The sequence below is a fragment of the Hippoglossus stenolepis genome, chromosome 8 (assembly GCF_022539355.2).
Source record: "Hippoglossus stenolepis isolate QCI-W04-F060 chromosome 8, HSTE1.2, whole genome shotgun sequence".
Taxonomy (NCBI): Eukaryota; Metazoa; Chordata; class Actinopteri; order Pleuronectiformes; family Pleuronectidae; genus Hippoglossus; species Hippoglossus stenolepis.
In genome coordinates this window covers 7,415,547-7,438,378 of record NC_061490.1, presented here as the reverse complement: position 1 = coordinate 7,438,378, position 22,832 = coordinate 7,415,547, and the positions used below count along the sequence as shown (strand labels likewise).

General features: G+C 39.4%; 1 protein-coding gene across 1 annotated transcript; it reads right to left on the bottom strand.

The window, feature by feature from the left end:
• Nucleotides 1–177: 177 nt before the first annotated feature.
• Nucleotides 178–13,735, bottom strand: LOC118113990 (pituitary tumor-transforming gene 1 protein-interacting protein). The gene is made up of 7 exons (XM_035164168.2): nucleotides 13,436–13,735; nucleotides 13,204–13,250; nucleotides 12,535–12,643; nucleotides 10,167–10,284; nucleotides 9,088–9,153; nucleotides 4,004–4,050; nucleotides 178–644 (listed from the first exon to the last, which is right to left on the bottom strand). The coding sequence occupies exons 1-7, from the start codon at nucleotides 13,554–13,556 to the stop codon at nucleotides 595–597; spliced, it is 558 nt and encodes a 185-aa protein (XP_035020059.1). The 5' UTR covers nucleotides 13,557–13,735; the 3' UTR covers nucleotides 178–594.
• Nucleotides 13,736–22,832: the final 9,097 nt, after the last annotated feature.

The following is a 22,832-nucleotide window of genomic DNA, read 5'->3' as shown; positions in this document are numbered from 1 at the left end:
TGCACTGTGTGTCCTCTGCTGTGCCCTGTGGATGCTGCTGTCATTCTGAGTTTATGGCCGTGTGCACTTCCACCACTGGAGGCCACAGCAGCAGTAGACGTTCAGTGTGTCTGCACTGAAAGCTCAGACCATAACAAAAAAAACTCCAGTTCTTATTTATAGATGAACAAAACCTTATTCTTAAAAGAGCAGAATTTTATTCATGTGTCACAACACACCTATGGTGCAATCATTATTGTGTATTTCATAAATCAACATTGCATTTATAAAACGAAAAGCCCCATATAAAACTACATTAACACACGTGACAAAATTTCAGAACACAAAAAGAAATTTGCAGGTTTAAAAACAAGCTTCAACATCCGCCCGACACAAACACAATCCTCATTGAGAATCAAAATAAAATCTAGAATCTCCTTCCATCAGGTTTCTTATTTAAAATGGTGATTTGTATCTGAACTGAATCATTCTGGACGGCACTCAGCAGTATTTGTCGAGTTGTGTGTGGTTTTTGTGAGAAAAGGGAATCACTCCAAGATATAAACGAAGACGGACTCCGAACGCTTCCTGTGGAACTCCACCAGGACAGCTGCTCTACTCGTTCTCAAACTTGCTGTACGGGTGGTCCGAGTCGCCCATGAGACCTGCGGAGGACACGGGAGGCAGAGAGAGTGGAGACAAAACGAAAACACAGACACGCATCAGTGAACATGATGTGCTCGGCTCTTCTGCTTAGCTTTGCTACTTTTTCCATGTGTCTCTGAGGCAGCGAGTCTCAGACGGAGAAAACATTGTTCAAATAACATCCATTGTATAAAATGACTTGTAAAACTAACCCAGTACAATATACTCTTAAACTGTTGCAACTACATTGTTTATCCAATTCACTCTTTTTCTACTACAGTATATCAGACCATCAACATTTTTGTTCGTGCTCTCCTGTATTTAGCAGAATGATTTCACAGTGATTTAACATTGCACTTCAGTAAAGTTGAAGGACTTGTGAGACACGGTCTTTAAATATAATTAAAAACACCAGCATTAACTGTGATATTCCCACTTTCACATTCACATTATGCAGCTCAGCTACATATTTCATTACACCCTTGCTCATATCTTTCAAACGCCTCGGCTCAGCATTAATTCATGGCCCCTTCGAAAAATCAGAACTCTAAAGCCCGTGCTGGGATAAACCTGATGAAATCCCAAGGGGATCTTTGCCATGACCTGCAGTGTGTTCAGTCTGAATAGATCTCTCCATTAAAATGTGTAAGAATGAGGAAGTACAACGGGTGAACAATGAATCTTTCTCCCTCATGTTAATGTGAAACAACAGCTGCTGATATTGATGATACAGTAAAGAGACATCTGTTATTGATAAAACTCCAATACATGAATGTGTTGCTTCGCTGAGTGTTGAAAATATCTGGTTTTATGGATGGTTTTTTTTTAGCTTTGAGCTACAGCACGATTCAAAGTCATCTGAAAGAGAAACACAGTTGAACGTGTACTCGCTGTGGCGTTGCACTATGTGTGTTGTTACGATCCACGTCAGTAACGGTGTGTGACGATACAAAAGTAAACTGGAACCCAGCAAAGCAGAAACACTGCTGACAAAACAACTGTTGGGCTGAATGACTTAACAAAGACAGCTGAGGGAAGCTGAGGAGGAGCTGACTGCAGGTGTCAGTGGAAGCTGCTATACGAAGAATTAAGAACTGTTGAATATCTCATTTCCTTTTTTATATTCATCCCTGTGATGTGCTTAGACAAGCTGCATATAGAGTGGAAGCACCACAGAGCAAGCAACAGGGACCCAGCTAACAGGTCGCCCACTAATTCGGGAGGTCGACCATTCCATCCCATGCTCCTCTAATCCTGTGTCAAATGTCCTTTGACAGCAGGTGGTGTATTGTAATCAGTGCTGTCTGTCTGTCACAGCGAATTTTAATCCAACTTGGCAAATTGATTGAGGGCAGGGTCGGGACCTGCACTATTGATTCCTTCACAGGTCAAGGTCACAGGATGGGATCAAAGTTCCAGCCTAATGCTAATGCCTCAGAAATACATTGGAAGCACATAAACATACATGTAAAACGAACTGCTCTTAAATTCAGTTATTTTTACACGTTCTTCTACTGCAATGATATAAATAGCTACGTTGCACACATCAAATCTATATATTCTGCTCATCAGATCTTATAGTCTCATTTTACAGTGACATTTCATGCATTATAATCGATGCTTATGATTTTCAAGTTATAATAATTTGATCATTGTGTCACATTCACCTGTGTTTAAAAGTTAAAACTTTGGATATTAACAATGTAGCACAAATTTAAAATGGCAGTCCTTATGGGGCTTAAGAATCTCTAGTGTTATTATGTTTGTATGTTCTTGTTTTCAAGTGTCAGTAACAATCACAGGTTATTGTTTAATAAACTACTGGAGATTTTTTACCTGTGTATCTGTTTGAATGACAGTTATTGATCACTGAGATAGAAATGATTTGGCATGGAGTTGATTCAATTTCATAACATCAATAAAGTAGCTACCGATGCAGTAAACTACCTTTTGTCATGTTGGTGGAGCTTAGCTCGTTTCATTTCTCATGGGTGCGCTGAAGCTTCATGTAAAGTATCTGATCTCTCATCTCACTTCACTTTCCATGTAGCTCATACCCAACACTGGATTTCATACTACAGGCTCAGAGCTGTTCTCATGTAGGTAGTAGTATATCCCAACACCTGTAAACACTGATGTGTTGGGAGAGAGATGGGAGATCTTTTAATTTCTCTGCCTTTATCTATAAAAGGCAGAAAAATCTATAGTCTTTATTTTGAATCCTTAATGTCTGTGTCAAACTTTTACCAAACTGTATTTCTGCAGAAGGTTTACATTTGCTTTCAGTCTGCGGGATCAAGATAAGCATTGATTTACTCCAGTAGAAATGTCTTACACAAGCTGATATTGCGCTGGGTGTAAAAATGCCTACAACTATAATTCATATTCCCCTTGCCGGGATCATTTTGACATGAAACTATTTTTCATTAAGCTGAATAACCTTGTAGTCATGCATTAAGGAATCTTCAGCCAACTTCAGCGATGCTCGACCGAGAGCTGGTGCTTCAGTAAAGAACGTGTCTGAGCGTTTAGCCTCAGAGGATGTATAACAGCACCGTGGATTACGTATACGAATAAGAATAAAAAGCGTACAGCCTTGTCAGTCAGTGGGAAGTCATCCCACACACACAGCTGACATGTATCCCACATCAGCAGCTGAAGATAAATGATTCCCTCTTCATCAAACCTGTTTGTAGATGTCAATCCCACCTGTTCTACTGCTCCACAGTGGGATTACAGTGATTTATTGTTTAGTCAATGTATTGATGGAAATTGTGAAATGTAGCAGAGCAGTGCTGTTTAATGTTAAGGTGCGAGAGTTAAATGTTTTCCCCTTTTGTACCGGCAGTTAAGAGATTAAAAGTGTCATATCTTAATGGACAAGAGTCATCAGGAGATGACGTTTACCTGACTGACCGAAATTGTGACGTTTCATGAAGTGTGCTTGGCAAAGCAAAAAAAATAAAATATATCCTGCCCCCAGTCATAAGGACTCGCACATTTGACACTAGCCTATGATAAATTATGCCTAAATTGACATTGTGCCTAAACTGAATTAAACAGACAGGAGTTCTCCTGGACGTGATTCGAATCGCCCCGCTCGGGGACCAGGCATTTACTCTTGAATAATGCATTTCAGGCACAGTGCATGGAAATGAAAGTCAATGCCAATTCAACATGCATCTGAGACAAAACTGACGCGAGCAGAGCAGAGGTCAGGCGGTACATCCTGCACTGTGTTCGACTTACTGATCAACTGGAGTACAGCAGGTTCACACGTCGCACACAGATGTGCACTGAGTAGGTCACACTATCATTAAAGAGTTTGAATGGAGTGGACAGGGTAATACAACGTAATCTAACCATGGGTCATACATACCATACTTCTTGCGGATCTCATCATGCCGCGCCTTTTTGTCCACTTTCCTGTAAAAAACACAATAAAGACAAAAGGAGGATTAAAGTTTGCTTATTCCACACATACAAAAAGTATTGTACACATGTAGTCCAGTTCATTTGGTCCAGTCTGTTATAGGTTATCAATAAGTTATTACAAAAAAACTGACAGGTGGTAACACATTCATCTGAGAATTTTGGTGAAGTCATAATAGATATCAGATAACCTTCTGCTGTACATACGTTTACCAAATACTTGAATGAGTATTTATGAGTACGGTGCAAAATATATGAAAAGTTTACATGTTTAGATTCTATGTTCGGCAACAAGAACTAAGTGTCTGGCAACAGATGCTGTGGCCCCCGCAGATCTCAACATCAGTCAGTGTGAGATCACATGAAGAGACAGAAGAACTGTGGCAAGTACCTTTTAAAACTGTGTACCTGTGGGGAGTGACGTTTTGAAGGCACAAGGTGGTGACAGCGAATGCTAATTCGATTTTGTTGTTTTTTTCTTGTTTACTGCGCTCTAGATACATCCTTACTTTGCATTTCCCATGTGCCTAAAACCTTACCACAGCCCTTGAGAATGAATGGGCAGAAGATGGATTGAATAGTAGCTGAGCTTTTGAATTCAATATAAAATGAGCGATTTTTCTATTTAAAATACCCGTGGTGAATCTGTTTTGATGTTACCCTCAATATGACCCACAGCAGAGTCTGCTTTTTACAGCAACCTCATTGTGGTCTCACACGAGGATAAGTGAAGCTAAACAAACAGAGTTCCTTTGAGCAAACAGTAAAAAAAAGAAAAAAGGTTTTATATCAACTGATCATTCTTGGTGCATACACTTTGTATCTCACCTTCATTTGTTCAGCTCCCCTTTGCACTACAGTTACACCTGACTGACCCATTGTAAGCACCTTCAAGTCAGATTCTGCAAATGAACATGTTTCCTGATGAGAACACGAAGCTATGGAGGGAAACAGTAGCGAGCAGACGACAGCCTGCTCTCTGTTATGGAAGACTTCTTGCCACCAGATTTAGCCGATGAACTGAAGAGGGAGGAAGATGATGACCATGATCAAATCATCTTTGGAGAGAGGCCATACTGGATATGTTCGAGCCAATATCCGAAGCCGGCAGTGCATTTTCATTGGAGGCAATATGATTACGTCCGAATCCAAAATGAGTCATCAAACATTTGAAACCATTTCTCAGGAGGAGAAAAGATATAGATTTAGGTGCATAAATATTATGTTGTTTTTTTGTTTTGATATATATTTGGCAAATTACACGTGATAAAAGCAGAAACTGAGACAAAGGATTACAATTCATCTCCTGGGGCCTTTAGAATTTTAAGGTAAACCATCTAACATTTTCTCAGATACATCCAGCAGACAGCAGATGAATTAGCAGTGATGGTCTCACACCGCAGCCAAGAACACGACAGCTCCTGCATATTGTATCTATAGCTACGCTTGCAGTTATATGATGCTCATAGTGCAGGGCCTGGACACAACACATTTTTCACTTAATGCCTTGATAGTGATAAATTGATGATATTTCTGCAGTTATTGCTTTTGCTTCCAAAAGATAAACAGAGAAATTATTATTATTCATGTTGCTATAATGATTACTTGGTCAAATTAGTCGTCAAGAACAACCATCAAGTCCATTATGTACTGTGACAAAGACAACATTTATATCACAATACAAAAACTTCCATTTGATATATAGCTTCATATCACACTATCAATAATGTATTGATATGCTGTATCATCCAGCTCTACACGCAATTTATTGCTGTGTTATTATGAGACATGAGAAAATGGAGGATGAAGAATTCCAAACCACAGAGCATGGGAAAATACTTTGCACAACTTTTCTTTAAAAGCCAACCATGTATGAAAAAAACATTCCTTTAGGATAATAGCATCTAAATCTCACTTCATTTTTCACTCCTTGCAGACCTCTAAATAACATTTTTTCTGGCAGCAAAACACAGTCTCTGAATTCCTTTAGAACCTTTTAGAGTTCAGTTTGGGTCCTTCTCCATCGGGGCTTTTATCTGTCTTTTGCAGTGTTCTGCAATACTCTCTGACCTGGCCTTCTTCTCCACACTCAGACTTTCTAACAAAGGTTTGGGAGGAGGTTTTTCCACTCTGGACCTCAAGGGGGGGTCACTTCACTTCATCTGGTCACAGGAGCGGGTGTAAATCAGTCAGTGTTTTATGGCCAGGTAGTGATCTGTGACAAATCAGGGTTTCTGAGCTCTGCCTGCCATCTGTCCCCCCCCCCCTGCTGCTGGCTTGTGGGCAGCTAATTGACTGACATGTTCAAACTGCCTCCACATATGACAACATTCAACAAGTGGGAAGTGAAGAGATGACAAAAGAGAAAAGAGAAAGAAGGACAAAATCTTTTTCAGCACTCATGTATTGAAATACTGAGGCAACAGAGATCCTCCCTTCAAGAAGCTGTTTAAAGTTCTGCTCGGACTTCAAGGTTTCATCGATATATTCAGACCCTGAGCTCTTTTCTCCCACATGTTGAGAGTAAGACACATCACTTCCAGAGTGTGGCAGATACACTGCAGACACCAGGCAACAGTTGATAACAAACAAAATAAAAATATTTTTTTTTAGATGAGCTTCACTAAATCAGATTGGTTGAGGGCTTCTTTACTATCAGAACATTCTGACCTTGTATGACCCCTGAACGTGCCTCTGGCCTAAGTTCTTTTTGAATTGTAGTAGTTCAGCGACGGGTAAATCTACAGCCACTGCTGCAATCTCATATAGTCAGAATTACACAAATCTGCACAGTACTTTTATTTTGAAGGGCAAATACATGAAGTGGAGTTATGTGGCAAGCAGGTTTAAGTATGTTCAGCCTTCAGAGAGTGGGAGAGAAAAAAGCAGGGTGAGAGAAAGGTAGCTAAACCAAATGATATACTTTAAGTTAGATATATTATATTACCTATATGCTTCTCCGAGGTGTACCCTGCCTCTCATCCAATGTCAGCTTACAGGATAAGCAGTATAAATAGTGGATGAAAGGATATACCTGTATTGATATTCACTACGTGCATACACCAGCTATGTTCCCGGGCTGCCCATCCGGCTTACTGCAGTTGTCACACACATGATCCAGGTGAAAAACTCAGGTGGACCTACATTAGTATGAACATGGCCAGTTGAGGTTTGGGTTATTAACTGAACTTGAACTGCTGAAATATAAATAAGAACTGGACAAATAATAGTGTTTTAATTTTGTGACCGGTGGTGTACACCTTTTTTGGTTTCTCTCTGTTCTTCTTTTCATTATGTTTCGCTTGTTGTGGCACACTTATGGCAGTGTTATCTCTAAAAGTATCAAGATCATGTGGCATTCAAAATAGTAAAATGGTTCAATGTTTCATTGGAATTGGTGGCGGTGATTCTCAGACTGTCGTCCAGCCCGGGCTCAGTGCGGTGAGTTCATGCTGCCGTGTCGACATGCGCTATAGTGTCTCCCATGATGGGTCTTATCTTTTCTGAATGTCCTGCTCGCAACACAAACCACGTCTATGTAGGTCAGTGCACTAACTCTGACTTCAGAGATTTGATCTTGCTCACCGCAGGAAACCCTGACTAGACTCAAGATTCTGCACGTGAGAGAAAAGCTCATAGAGGTTGGATAATTCAGCTTGCAGGCACATGCACACACATTCGGACACACACAGGGACTGTGATATTGCCAGCACTGCAAGTGATGATCATAAACCAGTTTCTGTGTGTATTTCTGCACGACTGCCTCGCTTACCAACATGTCATGGGAGGATAAATGCACTGAGAACACAGAAGCTGAATGGAAAGATGAAGCTGAAACATTTATGGAAACGAGGAAGAGGAGGATTTTCCAGGTCTACTGACAGACACTGCTATACGATGCAGGGACCACCACTGTTTCCTTGACAGTGGATGGTGCTCCACAGGATGTAGCCAACTCTATTTATGACCACATTACCAAAGAGCAGCTGCTCAGCCTTGCTGATCCAATTGGCGTTTTGAGATGCAAGTAGAGGAACACTGAGCGCCTCCTCTGGGACATGGACTTGCTGAGGCTGCACACAAACACCAGTTGCTTGACTCCAAAATATACAATTGGCCTTTTGTTGGGCACTATGAACTATTCTGTTGCAGGAAATCACTTGCAGGCAACACATGTGTATTAGCACAATGAGCCCGCTTTTGTTCGTTATAATCTGACATTACTTGTAACAGACATTTGAACTAATCACTAAAAAGATAAAGATATCTGCCAACACACAGGATTTCAATGAAACCCACTGGCAAAGGAATAGTTGTTTTTTCCAAAATTGGTTTTAGGTATTTGTTATAAAACTATATCATATATCAACAGTAACATTTTGCAGACACAGACTCTTTTTTTTTTTTTTAACTCACCCTAAAAAATGTTGATGTCGCCAAAAACACGTTGGTATCTTAAATAGTTTTCTGGGACACTGGAACTTTTTGTTCAGTTGCACTAAATCAACCTGCAGTTTGTGATAGAGTCACTGGTCTGGCTCACTTTTGCACAGTTCATCCTTATACATTTCCCTGATAGGGTTTTTTCTTTTTTCCATAAATCAAATTTTTTGTTTGTTTTGATAGACACATTATGTATCTGTTTACAACAGAGACACAGACGAACACGATGGGACCCTTACACTTTACTGAAAGTTGCTCTGTTATTCCTGAAAAGTTTTGAAATTCAAATCTCTTTTGTCACATTTAGCTGTATGCATTTGGGTTGCCATGGCCAGATCACAACAAACAATAGATACTGTACTGTACATCCAGCGAGCATAGAGCAATATAAGCGGTAATGTTCTCTTAATCCAATATCCTTCTACCTGTGGGGTTTCCTTCTCTGGTCTGCTCTCTGCTCATTAAATTAGAGAGTTATTATTTGCTGAGAAACATACTTTCATATGAAGCTGGTATTTAAATAAACAACTACAATCTGTGAGTGCTTCTTGAGCCTGTTGTCTCTTAAGCCTGGTGAGAAGGACTTACCGTTCTTCAGCGCGGTTTTTGATCTCCTCTCTCCTCCTGGTAAGTATCTCCTCATCTCTGTCGGGCCTTAAGATATGAGAAGGCACAAACAGTATCAGGATCACTGCTGTTCATAGAACCACAGAACAATCTTATCTGGATGTGACAAATTACACGCAGCCACAAACTGCAACATTTGCTTGAGGGATTATATTTTTCAAAGGCATCATCATCATTATTCTTACCCTGTGCGTGAGCAGGGTATTGTTTTCACCCCTGTATGTATGTATGTATGTATGTATGTATGTATGTATGTATGTATGTATGTATGTATGTATGTATGTATGTATGTATGTATGTATGTGTGTATAAAAAATAACTAAACAACATGGAAGGACTTGAGAAAGTATCTCCGTACGATTAACTTTTGGAGCGGATTTTTGGTAACACAGGATGATACACTCTGACACAGAAGGACTGGTGTTTGTATGACCTATTTACCCCCAAATCACCTGTTTATTAGGTACTATTTACAATATCACTGCAATTAATCTTTATTACACTTATCTGTTCCGTTTCTGTGTGTTGAAGCTGTAAACTCTAAAGTCGTCTACACTCTTAGTCAGCATAGCCTACTGGTATATAATTTCTAAAGTGTTGAAGCAGGGCTCACAAAGTTGAATTACATGTATTTTTTTACCTCACAGATGCAATTTTATAACTGTTTCACTATCTTACCAGTCAAAGTATGAAAGATATCAAAGTAAACCAACCAGGAACAATAAGGCTGAGAATTATACAACGATTAAATGCATGACTTTATTGAATGTTTGTATTTTTTGTCAGCATCCCCCAGTGTCCGCAGCAGTAATTTCGAATAATATAGTGAATAGGATCAAAAGTTCTGGGGATTTTCTAGCCAGTCCTAAAATCCTACGTAAAAACAAGTCATTACTACATTACTGCCTTTACCTTTGTAAATGAAATGTAACACTCTTTAACAGCTTAGAAAGTCTTTGTTTTAATGAACAGAAACCACAGTAAAGATACGATTAACACTTGCACTGAAACGCAGGAGCTGACTTGTCATTTAACCTTACCTCGACCCACGCTTCTTGCAGCAGCAGCAGCGGCAGCACCAACAGCAGCACACCATAATGCCGATCAGGATGATTCCACCGAGCACAGCCATGGTAATGATCAGGGCTTCAAAGTTTACTGAAACAAGCAAGAATGCAAGCAATAAATATTTGCACAGACATGTATTTAATACTGTTTACTCTACTAATTATAATAACACTATGTATTCTAATAATGATAATAATACTATTTGTTCTGCTGTAATACACAGATTAAAGGAAACCTGACACATAAACTCAAATAGCATTTTACATTTAACTTGTTTGGCAATGGCGCCACCTGCTGCCTTCTCTGCAACACTGCGAGTTATCGCCTGATTCAATTCCAAATCCAGTGAAAGCAGAAGTGGGACATGAAAAACACTTTTTTTTTAAGCCAAAAATCCCTTGAGCATGAGACTTATACCAGTTTTTGATGGTAATAGTCTGAAGTACTCACTTTGCCGAGTCAGTGGTAACGCACTGGATCTATCAGCAGTGAGGGTTACCACAGTGAGACAAAGAACGCAAATTAGTTCACTGACTTTGTAAGGCATTGTGGATTTTCGTTACCCGAGCAACATAATCTACAGTATTTGTTCTAATATTAATATTTTCTCAGAAATTCCACCTGTCAGCACATGGATAAAGCACAAACTCTTTTTGTTGTGCGCAAAGGCACTTGGTTAATATTACAGAGAAAGCAGAAACATTATGGGCAAATTAAAAAAGGTTGGAAACTTAGACCATTCTTACAAGTACATTTATAATTTATTATTTCTGTAAAGTATATGTAGTTCTCCATGTTTTCATAACTCTGTTGGAGCACATTCAAGACCTTGTATCTGGAAAAACGAAACTGGACTTCAATGTCGTCCTTTGTTTGCATTAAGGGAGTAAATATTCAACCAAATTGTTCCCACACTGCTGACTTTATTGTACAATAAAAACAAATAGCTTTCCATAACCTAGAATAATTTGTGACTGCCATGTGTTATGTGTTAAATGTACATGGAATTCAGTCCTCTACCATCTGGATTTAATGGAAACAAATCTTCCATTTTTTTTAAGGGATGTTCATTATCAAACAGAATTTTGACTTATAAATAAAGTTTTATGAACACATATTTGACTGTGGCAGGACAATTAAGATTGTGATGGACGACCACAGTCTGGGTACATAATGGGAAACACTGTTTTCACAGCAGTTGCAGTTGTGTGGTGATGTTTGAATCCTCAATTATTGATGCTGCTATTTGCACATGCAAACATTAACCGGTTGTTATAGAGAAAAGCTGAACTGGCTGAACAGACACACACAGAGTCCATTCAAATTAGGGTATTTTAAATCCCTGGTGGTTTTAGTTCCTTTTTGCAGAAGTGGCCACAACTTTCATATCACTGCAGCTAAAGTGGAATTAAGAGCACGGAGAGACTGGTGTCTTCACAGTTTGATCTATATATCCGTATATATTTTCTGTCTGACTGGAAGCATATGTTCAAGAGAGGTAACAGGTTATTTAATCTTGTGCTGTTATTGGAAGTTTGTAGGAAAACAATCTAAGCAGTTTTCTTTTTCATGTTGCTATTTTCTGGAAACATCCAGTGAAGAGCACCAGTGTAGTTGCTCTCTACACTTCCTGAAGATATCCTGATATGTGATCACACAAGCTGCAACGCCCAACAAAAAGGGTCATAATAATTAATCGGATAATTATGAGAGGATTTCAAATGTATATTGTTTCATATTATTCCATCTATCATTTTATCAATTATTTAAATTTGTATCCAAAATTACTCTTTACTGCAGCAGACTCAAAATTCCATAAACATATTTCATTAACTGGGCAAGATTCATGTCAAACAGTGTGGACACACAATCAAATGCTCTAAATAAGCATAAAGGGTAAATATCATTATCTAGATAGGAAATTACCTCCATGTGTACATGAGATTTTGGTCGTATCACACAGCCCTATAATCAATGTGTTGACAATCTGACTTGTGAGAACTCAGTAGACATTAGCACATTATTATATAAGTACTCATTACTAACTGTGTCAGACCACACCCATCTTTACACTCTGCCTTGAACGACAAACCTCTAAGTTTAGTGACTGTATGTTGCACGGCTGTGACAATATAACACTGATAGATGATGGCCACAGTCATAAAAACACCTGGCAAAGTACCCAAGAACACCGGCCTTAAGTATTTCGTCAAATTGCTTCCTCCTAAAAACTTTTCTAGTTTTGCTTTCCCTGTCGTCCCACAGTCGTGGTTTCACCACCTGTGGGACGACTGCCTGCAGTCTTTGCAAAGTAAGATGTAATCTGATGGATCAACTCACGCCAACACATGCCCCATCGGGCCTGGGACAGCGGGCACACTGTCGCTGGGGGCAGCAACCAGCGCACTGGGTATTCTGAGCAGTTGTTGGTGGAGAAGCACCAAAGACACTGTGAAGGCAAAAAAACAAAAAAACATTAAACCACTGAATGACATGTGATTCTCTTGCTTTCAAACATATAGTCAAGGACAGTTCCTCTTTCCAGTAAATCTGATAGGGCTGCAATTACTCATCATTTTCCTTTGGGATTAACCTGCTGAATCTTCTCTTGATTTAACTGAACAGGATGATATGGCGATTATATGACTCCTTGCTTGTGAAAAGAAGCAGAAGCTAAATCTCTGATGACTGATCTAATAATCTAAATGTTGTCAAACAAGAATTATGTTGAGTACATTGAACCTAACGTGGTCACACAGCTGGCATTGGTCCACTGCAGCTCATTTTGAGGGAGGATTTGGTGGCAGACAAACCATGAATCCAAAAAAATGCAATCCCTCCTCCCTGTCGCTGCAGTTCTGACTGAATGATGTGAAGTGAATATTGTGTTTAATCTGGTGTGGTAGGATGTTAATGTGCAGGCAAATAAAGAGCCATATAAACACAGACCCGAGCAAAGGTCCGCTCCTGCCCTTCTTATACTGCCCCACATCACTGATGTAATCTTACCCTGGCATGAGGCACGCAGGTGTCACAGTTCTTGTAGACGGAGCAGGCTGAAACACACGAATAGAAACTTTACCCACAGAAAGTGACGCAGAGCCAAGACAGCCACATCCAACTGTGACGTACTTTAAAAAAAACAACACTGAAGAATTAACGTCAAAGTCTCTTGTCAACAAGCTGGAACTAGCCGACTGTAAAATGTCGGCGCCACTTATCAAAGTATTCGTCAACTTACCAGTTGTTGGTGTTAGAGTAGGTTGGTAGCATTCCCCCAGGCTAGCGATGCTAACACACAGCACAGCGACGGCAGCCCACAGCGAGGGGCTGAGTGTTCGTCTGTCGGAGGTGAACGACATCGTGAAGCCCACAGAAGTGCAGCTGAGGAGCTGGACTCTCAAATAAACAAAATAAACACAGAACCTGGGCTCGGAGAGGAAACGCAGCGACCCTCCGTTGTTTCTGTTTTGATCCACTGCTGTCACTTCCTGGGTGTCTGGGGTGAGCCCGTTACCTCAAGCCTCGACACCCCGGGCGGGAGGAGTTAATCTTTCTAATCACAAACACAGAGGACCGCCCTCGCGGTGCTCGTTTTCCTTTTCGGTTTACTCATTTAGCAGCCTGTTTTTGATTCATTTATTTTGGAACAAGATGCTATTTCCCCTTTTTTTATTTTATCCATAAAAACATTTCAAAACATACATAAATATAATGTAAATAATATGTACATCTAACTGGAATATGTGCACTCCTCTTTTATTTTATTTTTATTTATTTATCATTCAGTAAAGTCAAAATTATAGTTTCATTTTACAGGGGAAATAAAGATTAGTCTGTTGCCTCCATTAAACTCTGGAGCATCTTGTTAAGTTATCTTTAACAAGTACTTGTAACTAAGCTATGCTATAGATCTCACAAATAACAAAATAATTAATGTTTTGGCTCATCAGCACCACATCATCGTAAGTATCAGGACTTTGAAAAGATTGTGTAAAAAACTAAACCTATTCCTGAGAAGGAAATTGCCTGCTTTGTGGAGGAGGAAATGTTTGTCCACGGTATAGTTGGTAACATCTGTGTGCTGTTCAAAGGGATTTCGTAGTTTCTCAATGAACAATGAGATTGGTTCAAGATTTTGGATTCAGAAGGTAGGGGGAGTGGAACTTTTTTTTTTTGCTTGATCCTTATAAAAGTACGTCTTTATTCAAACAATAGTACAACATTATTCTCGTTATATTACTAATTTAATCTAGAAACCTCAGAATTTAGTTTCCTTCAAGATGGCCCTAATACCGCATCATACTAAAATGCCATAGGCTGCACCAAAAACATACAGACTTTAATACTTTACCTTTGATTTTTATGTTGTGGTTTAATTGGATTATATGAAGAAAGAAAAGAATGAGACGGAGATAATTCAAATAGATTTAGTTCTCTTCTGTATCTGTGTACTTTATGTCTCTACAAGCTATTTGTAAATGATAAATTCATGTGTTTTATATGCACTATAAGATACTGTATCTCAACAATTTCCCACTATGTAGACTCGTAAATTTCATGCATGGGTGGTGATGAAATGTGGACCTGATTAAAAGCACTTTGAACACGATCTTAATTCAAATCTATCTGAAGCCGAGCATGCTCCATTTGAGCTACATCAGCTGACAGAGGGCGATGTCAAATATAAGGCGCAGTCAGTTTATCTTTGCTTTCTAACCTCATTACCACTCGTTTCCAGGAAGAAACTGAGACCTGCAGGGAAAAGGAAAGTTAAGGACACAGAAGTGGATCAGATGCTTTCTTATTTTATCACAAAACTAAGTATCCATATCAAAGGAAATTGTCCTGCAGCCATTGAACTTTAGTTCAATAATTAATCTTCCAACAACTTTCATGAATTTTTTTGTGTAAACCTCATGATAAACAAAACACACACAAGCAACAGGGGTGGAAACATAACCTCGATAGAAAAAATTACACTGACAACTGCTTATAACATATCAATCAGTATTCACAACAAAAAAAAGATGTATGTTTAACACTCTCATCTAAAGCGGTAACAGCTGTACACATCTGTTACAGACGCAATTGCTCTGGTGTGAACTTCTTGATTGGCCGGTTCTAGCTGTTCCCCTCTGAGGTGCTTTTTGATGTCACGCTGGGAAATACTTTCACCTGTGAAAGTGGTGACAGTGCCGAGCTTGATCCATCACTTAAAGGTTCAGTGACATCTAGTAGGGAAATTGCATGCTGCAGCTGAATACCCTTCACCTCACCTTCGTCTTCCAAACATGAAAGAGAACCTGTGGTGGCCTTCAGATGTCCTAAAAACTCAAAAGGTTTTTAGTTTGTCCAGTTTGGACGACTGTATTAAACATGGCAGCCACCGTAGAGAGGACCCCTTCCTGATATTTATATACTTCAATATAAAGGGCCCATTCTAGACTAAAGAAAACAACAATTTGTACAATTTAGATGAAACACAGAAAACAGCACGAGGATTATTCTCCATTTCACCAAAATCTAACACACTGGACCTTTAACTTCAGCTTATATTTTTAAAATTTAGTAAAAAAAAAAAAATGCTAGATCTCTAAAAGAGAAGATTCTCTAGAAGAAGTAACAGAAGTTAAATGCAATTAACTGCAAAATACTGATGACAGAGAATAATAAAGTTAATTTGTTCTCTTATCAGAGGAAGCTGAACTACAAGTAGTATTCTGACATCATCATCATCACAACAAGCCATAAGAGACCTAAAGATGTTGTCCATGCAGTCTCTCTTCTCCACATCCAGATGAATGGAAGCAAACACGTTGCTCCATACATGAAGTCTAACCTTAGTGGACACCAAGTGGAATATTGATCACGACTTTGACTATATCCTGAGTCTTTAATCTTTCAGTCTACATTGGAGTAAACCTATTATACAACCTGTGTATTTCTTTTAGCTTTATATCATAATTAACAGAAGAAAATAAAAGTCTTCAGCACTGTGTAACCAGACTGACTGAGGGTCATAGCTCCACTGAACCATTTATTCCTTTATATGACTTCATGAGCTTCTTTATAAAATAAAGCTGTGACCATCAGAGAGAAAATTCATCACCTCCTTCCCACCGCTGGCACGGATGTATTGTCCAGCACAGAACCCTTAGAATCTACTGTAGAGGCTGATTTATATTTGGACTCCTTCTCTTCCATAGATCTCTGAGCTGGCTGCAGTTTCTTCATTGAAAGCATTTTACACCCTGTTCCAGCTCGACTGTTAAACCAACACTTCCATATTAGATAAGATCAATTTATCTTTATTAACAGCCAGGTTACATACATCAGACATTTGCAGTAATTAAACCTCCGCTTGAAAAGTCGACGCTGGACCCAAATGTTCTAGCTAATTATAGACCCACATCAAACCTCCCCTTCATTTCTAAAACCATGAAAAACAGTTGCAAATCAACTATGTGATTATTTAAAACAGGAATAGTTTGTTCTAAGATTTTCAGTCAGGAATGAAAGAGAAGTATTGAACAGAAACAGAACTAGTTACCAATGACCTTCTCATGGCCTCAGACAATGGACTTGTCTCTAATTATTCTGCTGGATCTTAGTGCTGCATCTTACACAAGATTCAAAAAGACTGTAGCACGATATGAGGATTGAAGGAGCCGCTCGAGAATGTCATGATCTGTACCTATAAGGGACATTTTTACAACCTTTTATTTCCAGGTTTATTTTTTAATTTCTTACCTCGTGTGTCTGTTTTATTTCCTGTCTTTGTCTTCCTTTCCGAGCTTTGTGATTGTCTACCCTGCTCCAATGGGTTTTGTCTCATCCCAGTTGCCCTTGAGTACTTAGTCTCTGTGCTCTCAGTCCTCTTTGCCATTTTATCAGTTCATCCCCCTGGTTTCACTTTGTACTTCTGTTCGACTCCTTGGTGATTCCTCATGTCTTCAACTTTGTTCCTTGTTCTTTTGAGTGTTTGGACTTTCTGTTCGCCTCCCTAGAGATTCTTGTCAGTTCACATTAAATACACTCAGACTGCAAACCAATACTTTTCACTTTATAAATGCTACCTTCAGGCAATATTACTAGAACGCACCATATTATTTTCCATTTCTATGAAGATGACACCCTGCTGTATTTATCTATGAAGCCAGATAAACTAACCAAGAACTCAAACTTCAGGAACGTCTTAGAGATATCAAGAATCTGTAATTTCTTTTTACTTCTAAATTTGGACAAACTAAAGTCTGAAGTCATTGTATCACCATGGAGAAACATTGATCATATTGTATCTTGGGATGAAATTACCTTCAACTCTAGTTCTACTGTAATGAACCTTGGACTTTGTTTGACCAGGATGTGTCCTTTGACTACAGCACAAAGCAAGCCTCTATTATGAAAATCCCTGCTTCAAAGGCATTCACAAAAAAACGTCCATGTATTTGTTATGTCCAGACAGCACAGATATGATTCTTCATTATTAGCATGTCCCAATAAGTCTGTTAAAAGCCTCCATCAGATCCCAAGTGAGGCAGCATGAGCACTGACAAGAATTAGAGATCACAAATCTCCCATATTAGCTTATAATCCAGATCCCTCTCCATATATACAAAGACTTTAATGACCAAGGCTCACCACATCTTAAAGAGATCGTGGTACCATATTATCCCAAAAAGTTCACTGGACTCTCAGACTACAGGCTCACTTCAGCTGCCAGGCTCCTCTCCAGTGGAGTCAGCTCCCAGTTTGGTTTTGGGAGATAGACACCAGCTCTACAGCTTATGGACTTGGACTTGGACTGGTTCTCTGCTGCTGCACCTGTCATTGGTTGGGTCCTGTTCATACCTGTGTGAGTTGCTTGCAGAGCCTGGCTATGTATTCATCACTCCCATCAATTCATTTAACACCCCTGCAGGCCACTTCTTAATAAGCGCCACTACCTCTAAATGTGTGTATATAAGGACTGGTTCAGTCATCAAGCTACTGCCAGATAATCATTCTCCATTTGTGGTAGAAAGTTAACTTGGCAGAAGTCCTGTTGCCTGCCTGCCTGAATATTAATCACTGCTTTGTTTTGTTTTACTTGTGCTTAGGATTCAAGTTAGATGCCTGAATTCAGTTCCTGCTCTGCTCAGATATCCGCTTCTAGTTGGAGGCCACTTTGTGAATATTCACTCTGATACCATATTCAAACGTCTACCTTGAACTTTTCCAAACTACCCTTTGTCTTCACTCCTGTGTTCTGCCCTTTAAAACTTTACTCCTTGATAATGCTTCTAGTAACTACTGGCCCAAGAGAGCCCTGAACCATTCAATAGCAATTTTTGCTACAAGTTTAGTCTGCTAGGGAACAGCTCTGAAATTCAAATTTTAACAAAGAAGTCCTCCCATTTCATCTTTCCTAGATGTATGAAAAGTGGCAGAGATGTTTAACAAGCCACTTTGTAAATACTCTAGAAGTTAACTATATCTTTAATTGACAGGTGTTTCAGTAATCTCCTAGAGAACCTGAATAGCACTCATTAGAGTGCATACCTCCACCAAGGCCTAACAGTCCCCCTCAATTCAGTCAAGCTCAGCAAATTGTTTTAAAATTGTCAACTGTAAAATAGCAGGAGCTTGTGTTGTGTTTAGCTCTTTATATCTGTTTGGAGCAAGAAATAAAAGTGATAGCACTTTTAAAAAAATGATATGTTTTGTATTGTTTTCCCAAATGGTTTAATATTTTTAAAGTTTCTGGAAATACCTTCAATAAAGCTTAGAGCAGACTTTATGTTTCAAAGTTTGCCAGATATTTTTCAGAAAGCTTTGTAAACATGTGAGCTACCAAAGCCATTCAACACTTTTTCTGGATTTCTATTTTATAATTTCTGTCTTTCCATGTCCTTAAATATGAAACTGCAGCACAGCACACAACTTCCAATTAGACCCTTGCCAGTACCTCACATTGACCACAGAGAGGTGGTAGAGGCCTGCAAAAGGCAGCCGGTCATCTCATGGAGACAAACAGTGGTTCAGTGGTAAGAAAGAGAAAGAGTGGAATAATGGAAGCATCTGTTATGGGCAAACATGAGTGCCTTCTCCTCTACCGTGCTCCAGGCTTAGTCCACTACATTAACTAGCAGTAATTTGCAGAACAGAATTATAGGGTGAAAATGTAGCCTATGGAAATCCACCTCCTGTAGGGAACATGCTCCGGCTGCATCTGTTAAATACATGCACGGAACACAACCTGCATTCAATATTCATTCAGAGTAAATATGATTTTGTTTCATTCCAGGGACAACTGCAATGATACCATACTGAATAGAGTCATATAGCAGTGAATGATCTTTGAATCACTTATCTTTGAATTTATAAAGAACAAGTTCTTCAAAAATTGCTTCAAGGTGTCTTGATATTATGAGATAAAGCTGTTGTTCAGCATCTGTTCAACTTGAGGTCACACTCTGTTCACTTTCATAACAGCTCCCATCTGGATTCTTCTACTACATCTTTTTTTTTTACCCCTCACTCCCATGTTTTGGTTTAATTAATTCTCCTCATTACTTTGCTCAGTGGGGTGTTGACTGTTTTTTAAAAGACTGTTAAACCCTCAAAAAACAACAAAGGCAAATAAACTGGACATAATCCCATTTTGACCAATTCTGAGCAGATATTCTTTCAGTCAGTATGGCCTATTAAGGCCTATTATTAATCATATGATTCAGTGAGACATACTACTTCTTTCTGGTGCAGTCTAAAGTCACCATCATGTATTATGTCTTTGTGTGAGCATATCATCTAGCATATCCAGTGGAAATGAATGACTCCATATTCAACCAGAGATGTTTTTCCATATGAAAATATTTTTATGAAGCTGTTTTGGGACTCCATGTGAAATTTGGTGAGAACGCACCCTTCCTTTCTGGGTAATGACACTGAGAGGCGCAGTTCCACCACTAAAGACCTAGTAAGTTAATTTGATCCTACAACACGGGGCTGAGTGATGAAAATTTCCCTCCAGTGAGCCAACAAGCTTCTGTTCCTGAACCACGTAGTGGCATGCAGCACCCGGAATTAGCCCTGGTTGTCGTAAAGGCAACATTCAAGTCTCCTCAGGAAGTGCAAAGTCTTGTGATTGAGACACAAAGCTGGTCTCTATCATCAACTGTAATGTAAAGTGGTTTGAGTGGTCATCAGGAGTAGAAAATCGCTATGTAAATACAGACCATTTGCCATAATAGTTGAAACGGTAATGTTTTGTTGAACATGTGAGTGCATTGCATACCTGCTTCACTTAAACATTCAATACCTACTTCACTTAAATATTCAATGGTGGTTAACAGAATGTGGTTAAACACACACACACACACACACACACACACACACACACACACACACACACACACACACACACACACACACACACACACACACACACACACACACACACACACACACACACCGTATTTTCCCTTGTGGGAGGGGGCTATGGGTTATAAGAACACAACTCTCATGTCTGTTCTTCACTCATTGTGCATGTCACTTTAGGTGATGTGTATTTTGAGTCACTTACTGAAAGACAACTGTTTGACTTTGTGCTTTATTCACAGAAAATTGCCAGTGGCAGTGGTTAACAGAATGTGGTTAAACTTAATCAGCCTATATTCTCATTTTACTGTCTACTTTAATCATTTTTATGATGTTTTATTTTATCTTCTTTTAACTCTTTTCTCATTTATAACATTTATTTATTCCTGTATCTTGCTTTTAAATAGCTTCTTAATGTTTGCTTTTTAACTGTTTCCTACAGTTTGCTTTAAATGTGTTCCTTTTTATTGTGTTTTGGAAGGAGATGTATAATAAAGTTTATTATTATTATTACATGTGTAGGTTTATACTGTCTTTTTTGGCCTGGACCAATGCATTATAAATGTGTGTGATAGACGTTGGTTATATAGTTTAGTAATGTAGATTATAGGAATCCAGAGCATACATAACAACAGCAACAACAACAATAATAATAAACTTCATTTATATAGCACATTTACAAACAGACATAAAACAGAAAATACATGAAGTGCAAATACAATGCACCTGCACCCTGAGAGAGAGAGAGAGAGAGAGAGAGAGAGAGAGAGAGAGAGAGAGAGAGAGAGAGAGAGAGAGAGATGGTGGACAATAATCACATTAATTGTTAAAAGCAGAAATAATGGGGATGTTTGGCTCACAAATCTATAAAACAGAGTCCAAAGGCCAGACACCTCTCATCATGCCATGGAAACTGCTGATCTCACAGGAAGGCCTGACTAGAGTCTCAGAGATCCCCCTGACCAGGACAGGAACTGATTAGCCCTCGGATGTTGGGCTCTGCGGTGAACGCTGTCTTGTTCCAAAGATCCTCTTAAATGTGGCAAAGAAATAGGGCTTTCTTTACTGGCAGAGCACACAGATGTCATAGCCTCCCTAATACCTAACCCAAAAGTGTTTTTCAGTTTTGGTCGAGCCAGGAACACTCTGTGAAGAAGCACCGCCACAAATCCAATGCTGCTTCAGTTTTCCAGTCTTGATTGTCCCTGCTCAGGATTTGGAAATCTTCAGCTGAGTTTAAATCCCCCTCTGTTATAATCGACTATAACGTTGGACCCAAAAATTCTGAACACAGACAAGAGAGAGCTTCTATGAGATGGAGCAAAGAGGCTGGGGCGCGCTTGATGAAGGAGTGGCTGGTTCGATGGGAGCTGGAGCTTCAGAGCTTGGCAGGTAACGGAATCGAAACCCTGATTGGATCAGACAGTCGGGTTTGGATTCCAAACGGTATGGAGACAGGCTGGGACATAGGTGCAGGATCTGAGTCACAGGTACGCTAAAGGTTAGCGTGATCACAAAGGAACAAACTGAATATTGGTAGATAGGGGGAATGAGTGAACACTGAAGTGATAGGGGAGGAGGTGCTGGGGTCAAATAGGTGATGACGTGTACCTGCACAGGAGGATTGGTCGGAGAAAGAACCAGATGGCCACACCCAGCTGACACATCGGACAAAGACAAATTGGGGACAAAGAGAACGCACGGCAGAAAAGAGGACAGAAGGAAAACACAGGGTATAAGTAGGAGGCCGCCTACTCATGACACCCTTCTGCTGGCCATCATTTTTAATTCCTCTGAAAACTTTTACTTCTAAATCTTTTAGCAATCACCTGCCATCACGAAAAGTCAACAAGTCGTCTAATCATATCTCATATCTAACTGACCAGATATGAATTGAGAGATGAGATTAATGCCCTCTGGCTATATCACCCTGCTTCCCTCAGATCTCTCACCAAGAACGTATTTTGTGTGTCTCTGTTCACAGTGAATCATACAAGGGAGACGGCAGACACTTTTGGACAGCCTATCCTCAGAAGCGTTCATGGTGATGAATGATTGCACACACAAAATGTGTCAGAAATAGTTTGTGTAAAGAATAAAAGAAGCTTGAGAGAGAAATTTAAACAAACCCTCTCACCTCCACACACTGGGCGTAGGGCCTGATCTACTAAAGGTTTGCACGTATGCGCAATGAGGATTGCGTGCAGAATAACATTTAATATGTTTTCCTTGATGAATATGCAATATTGGTCGTATCTACCCGAGTGTGCCAAAAT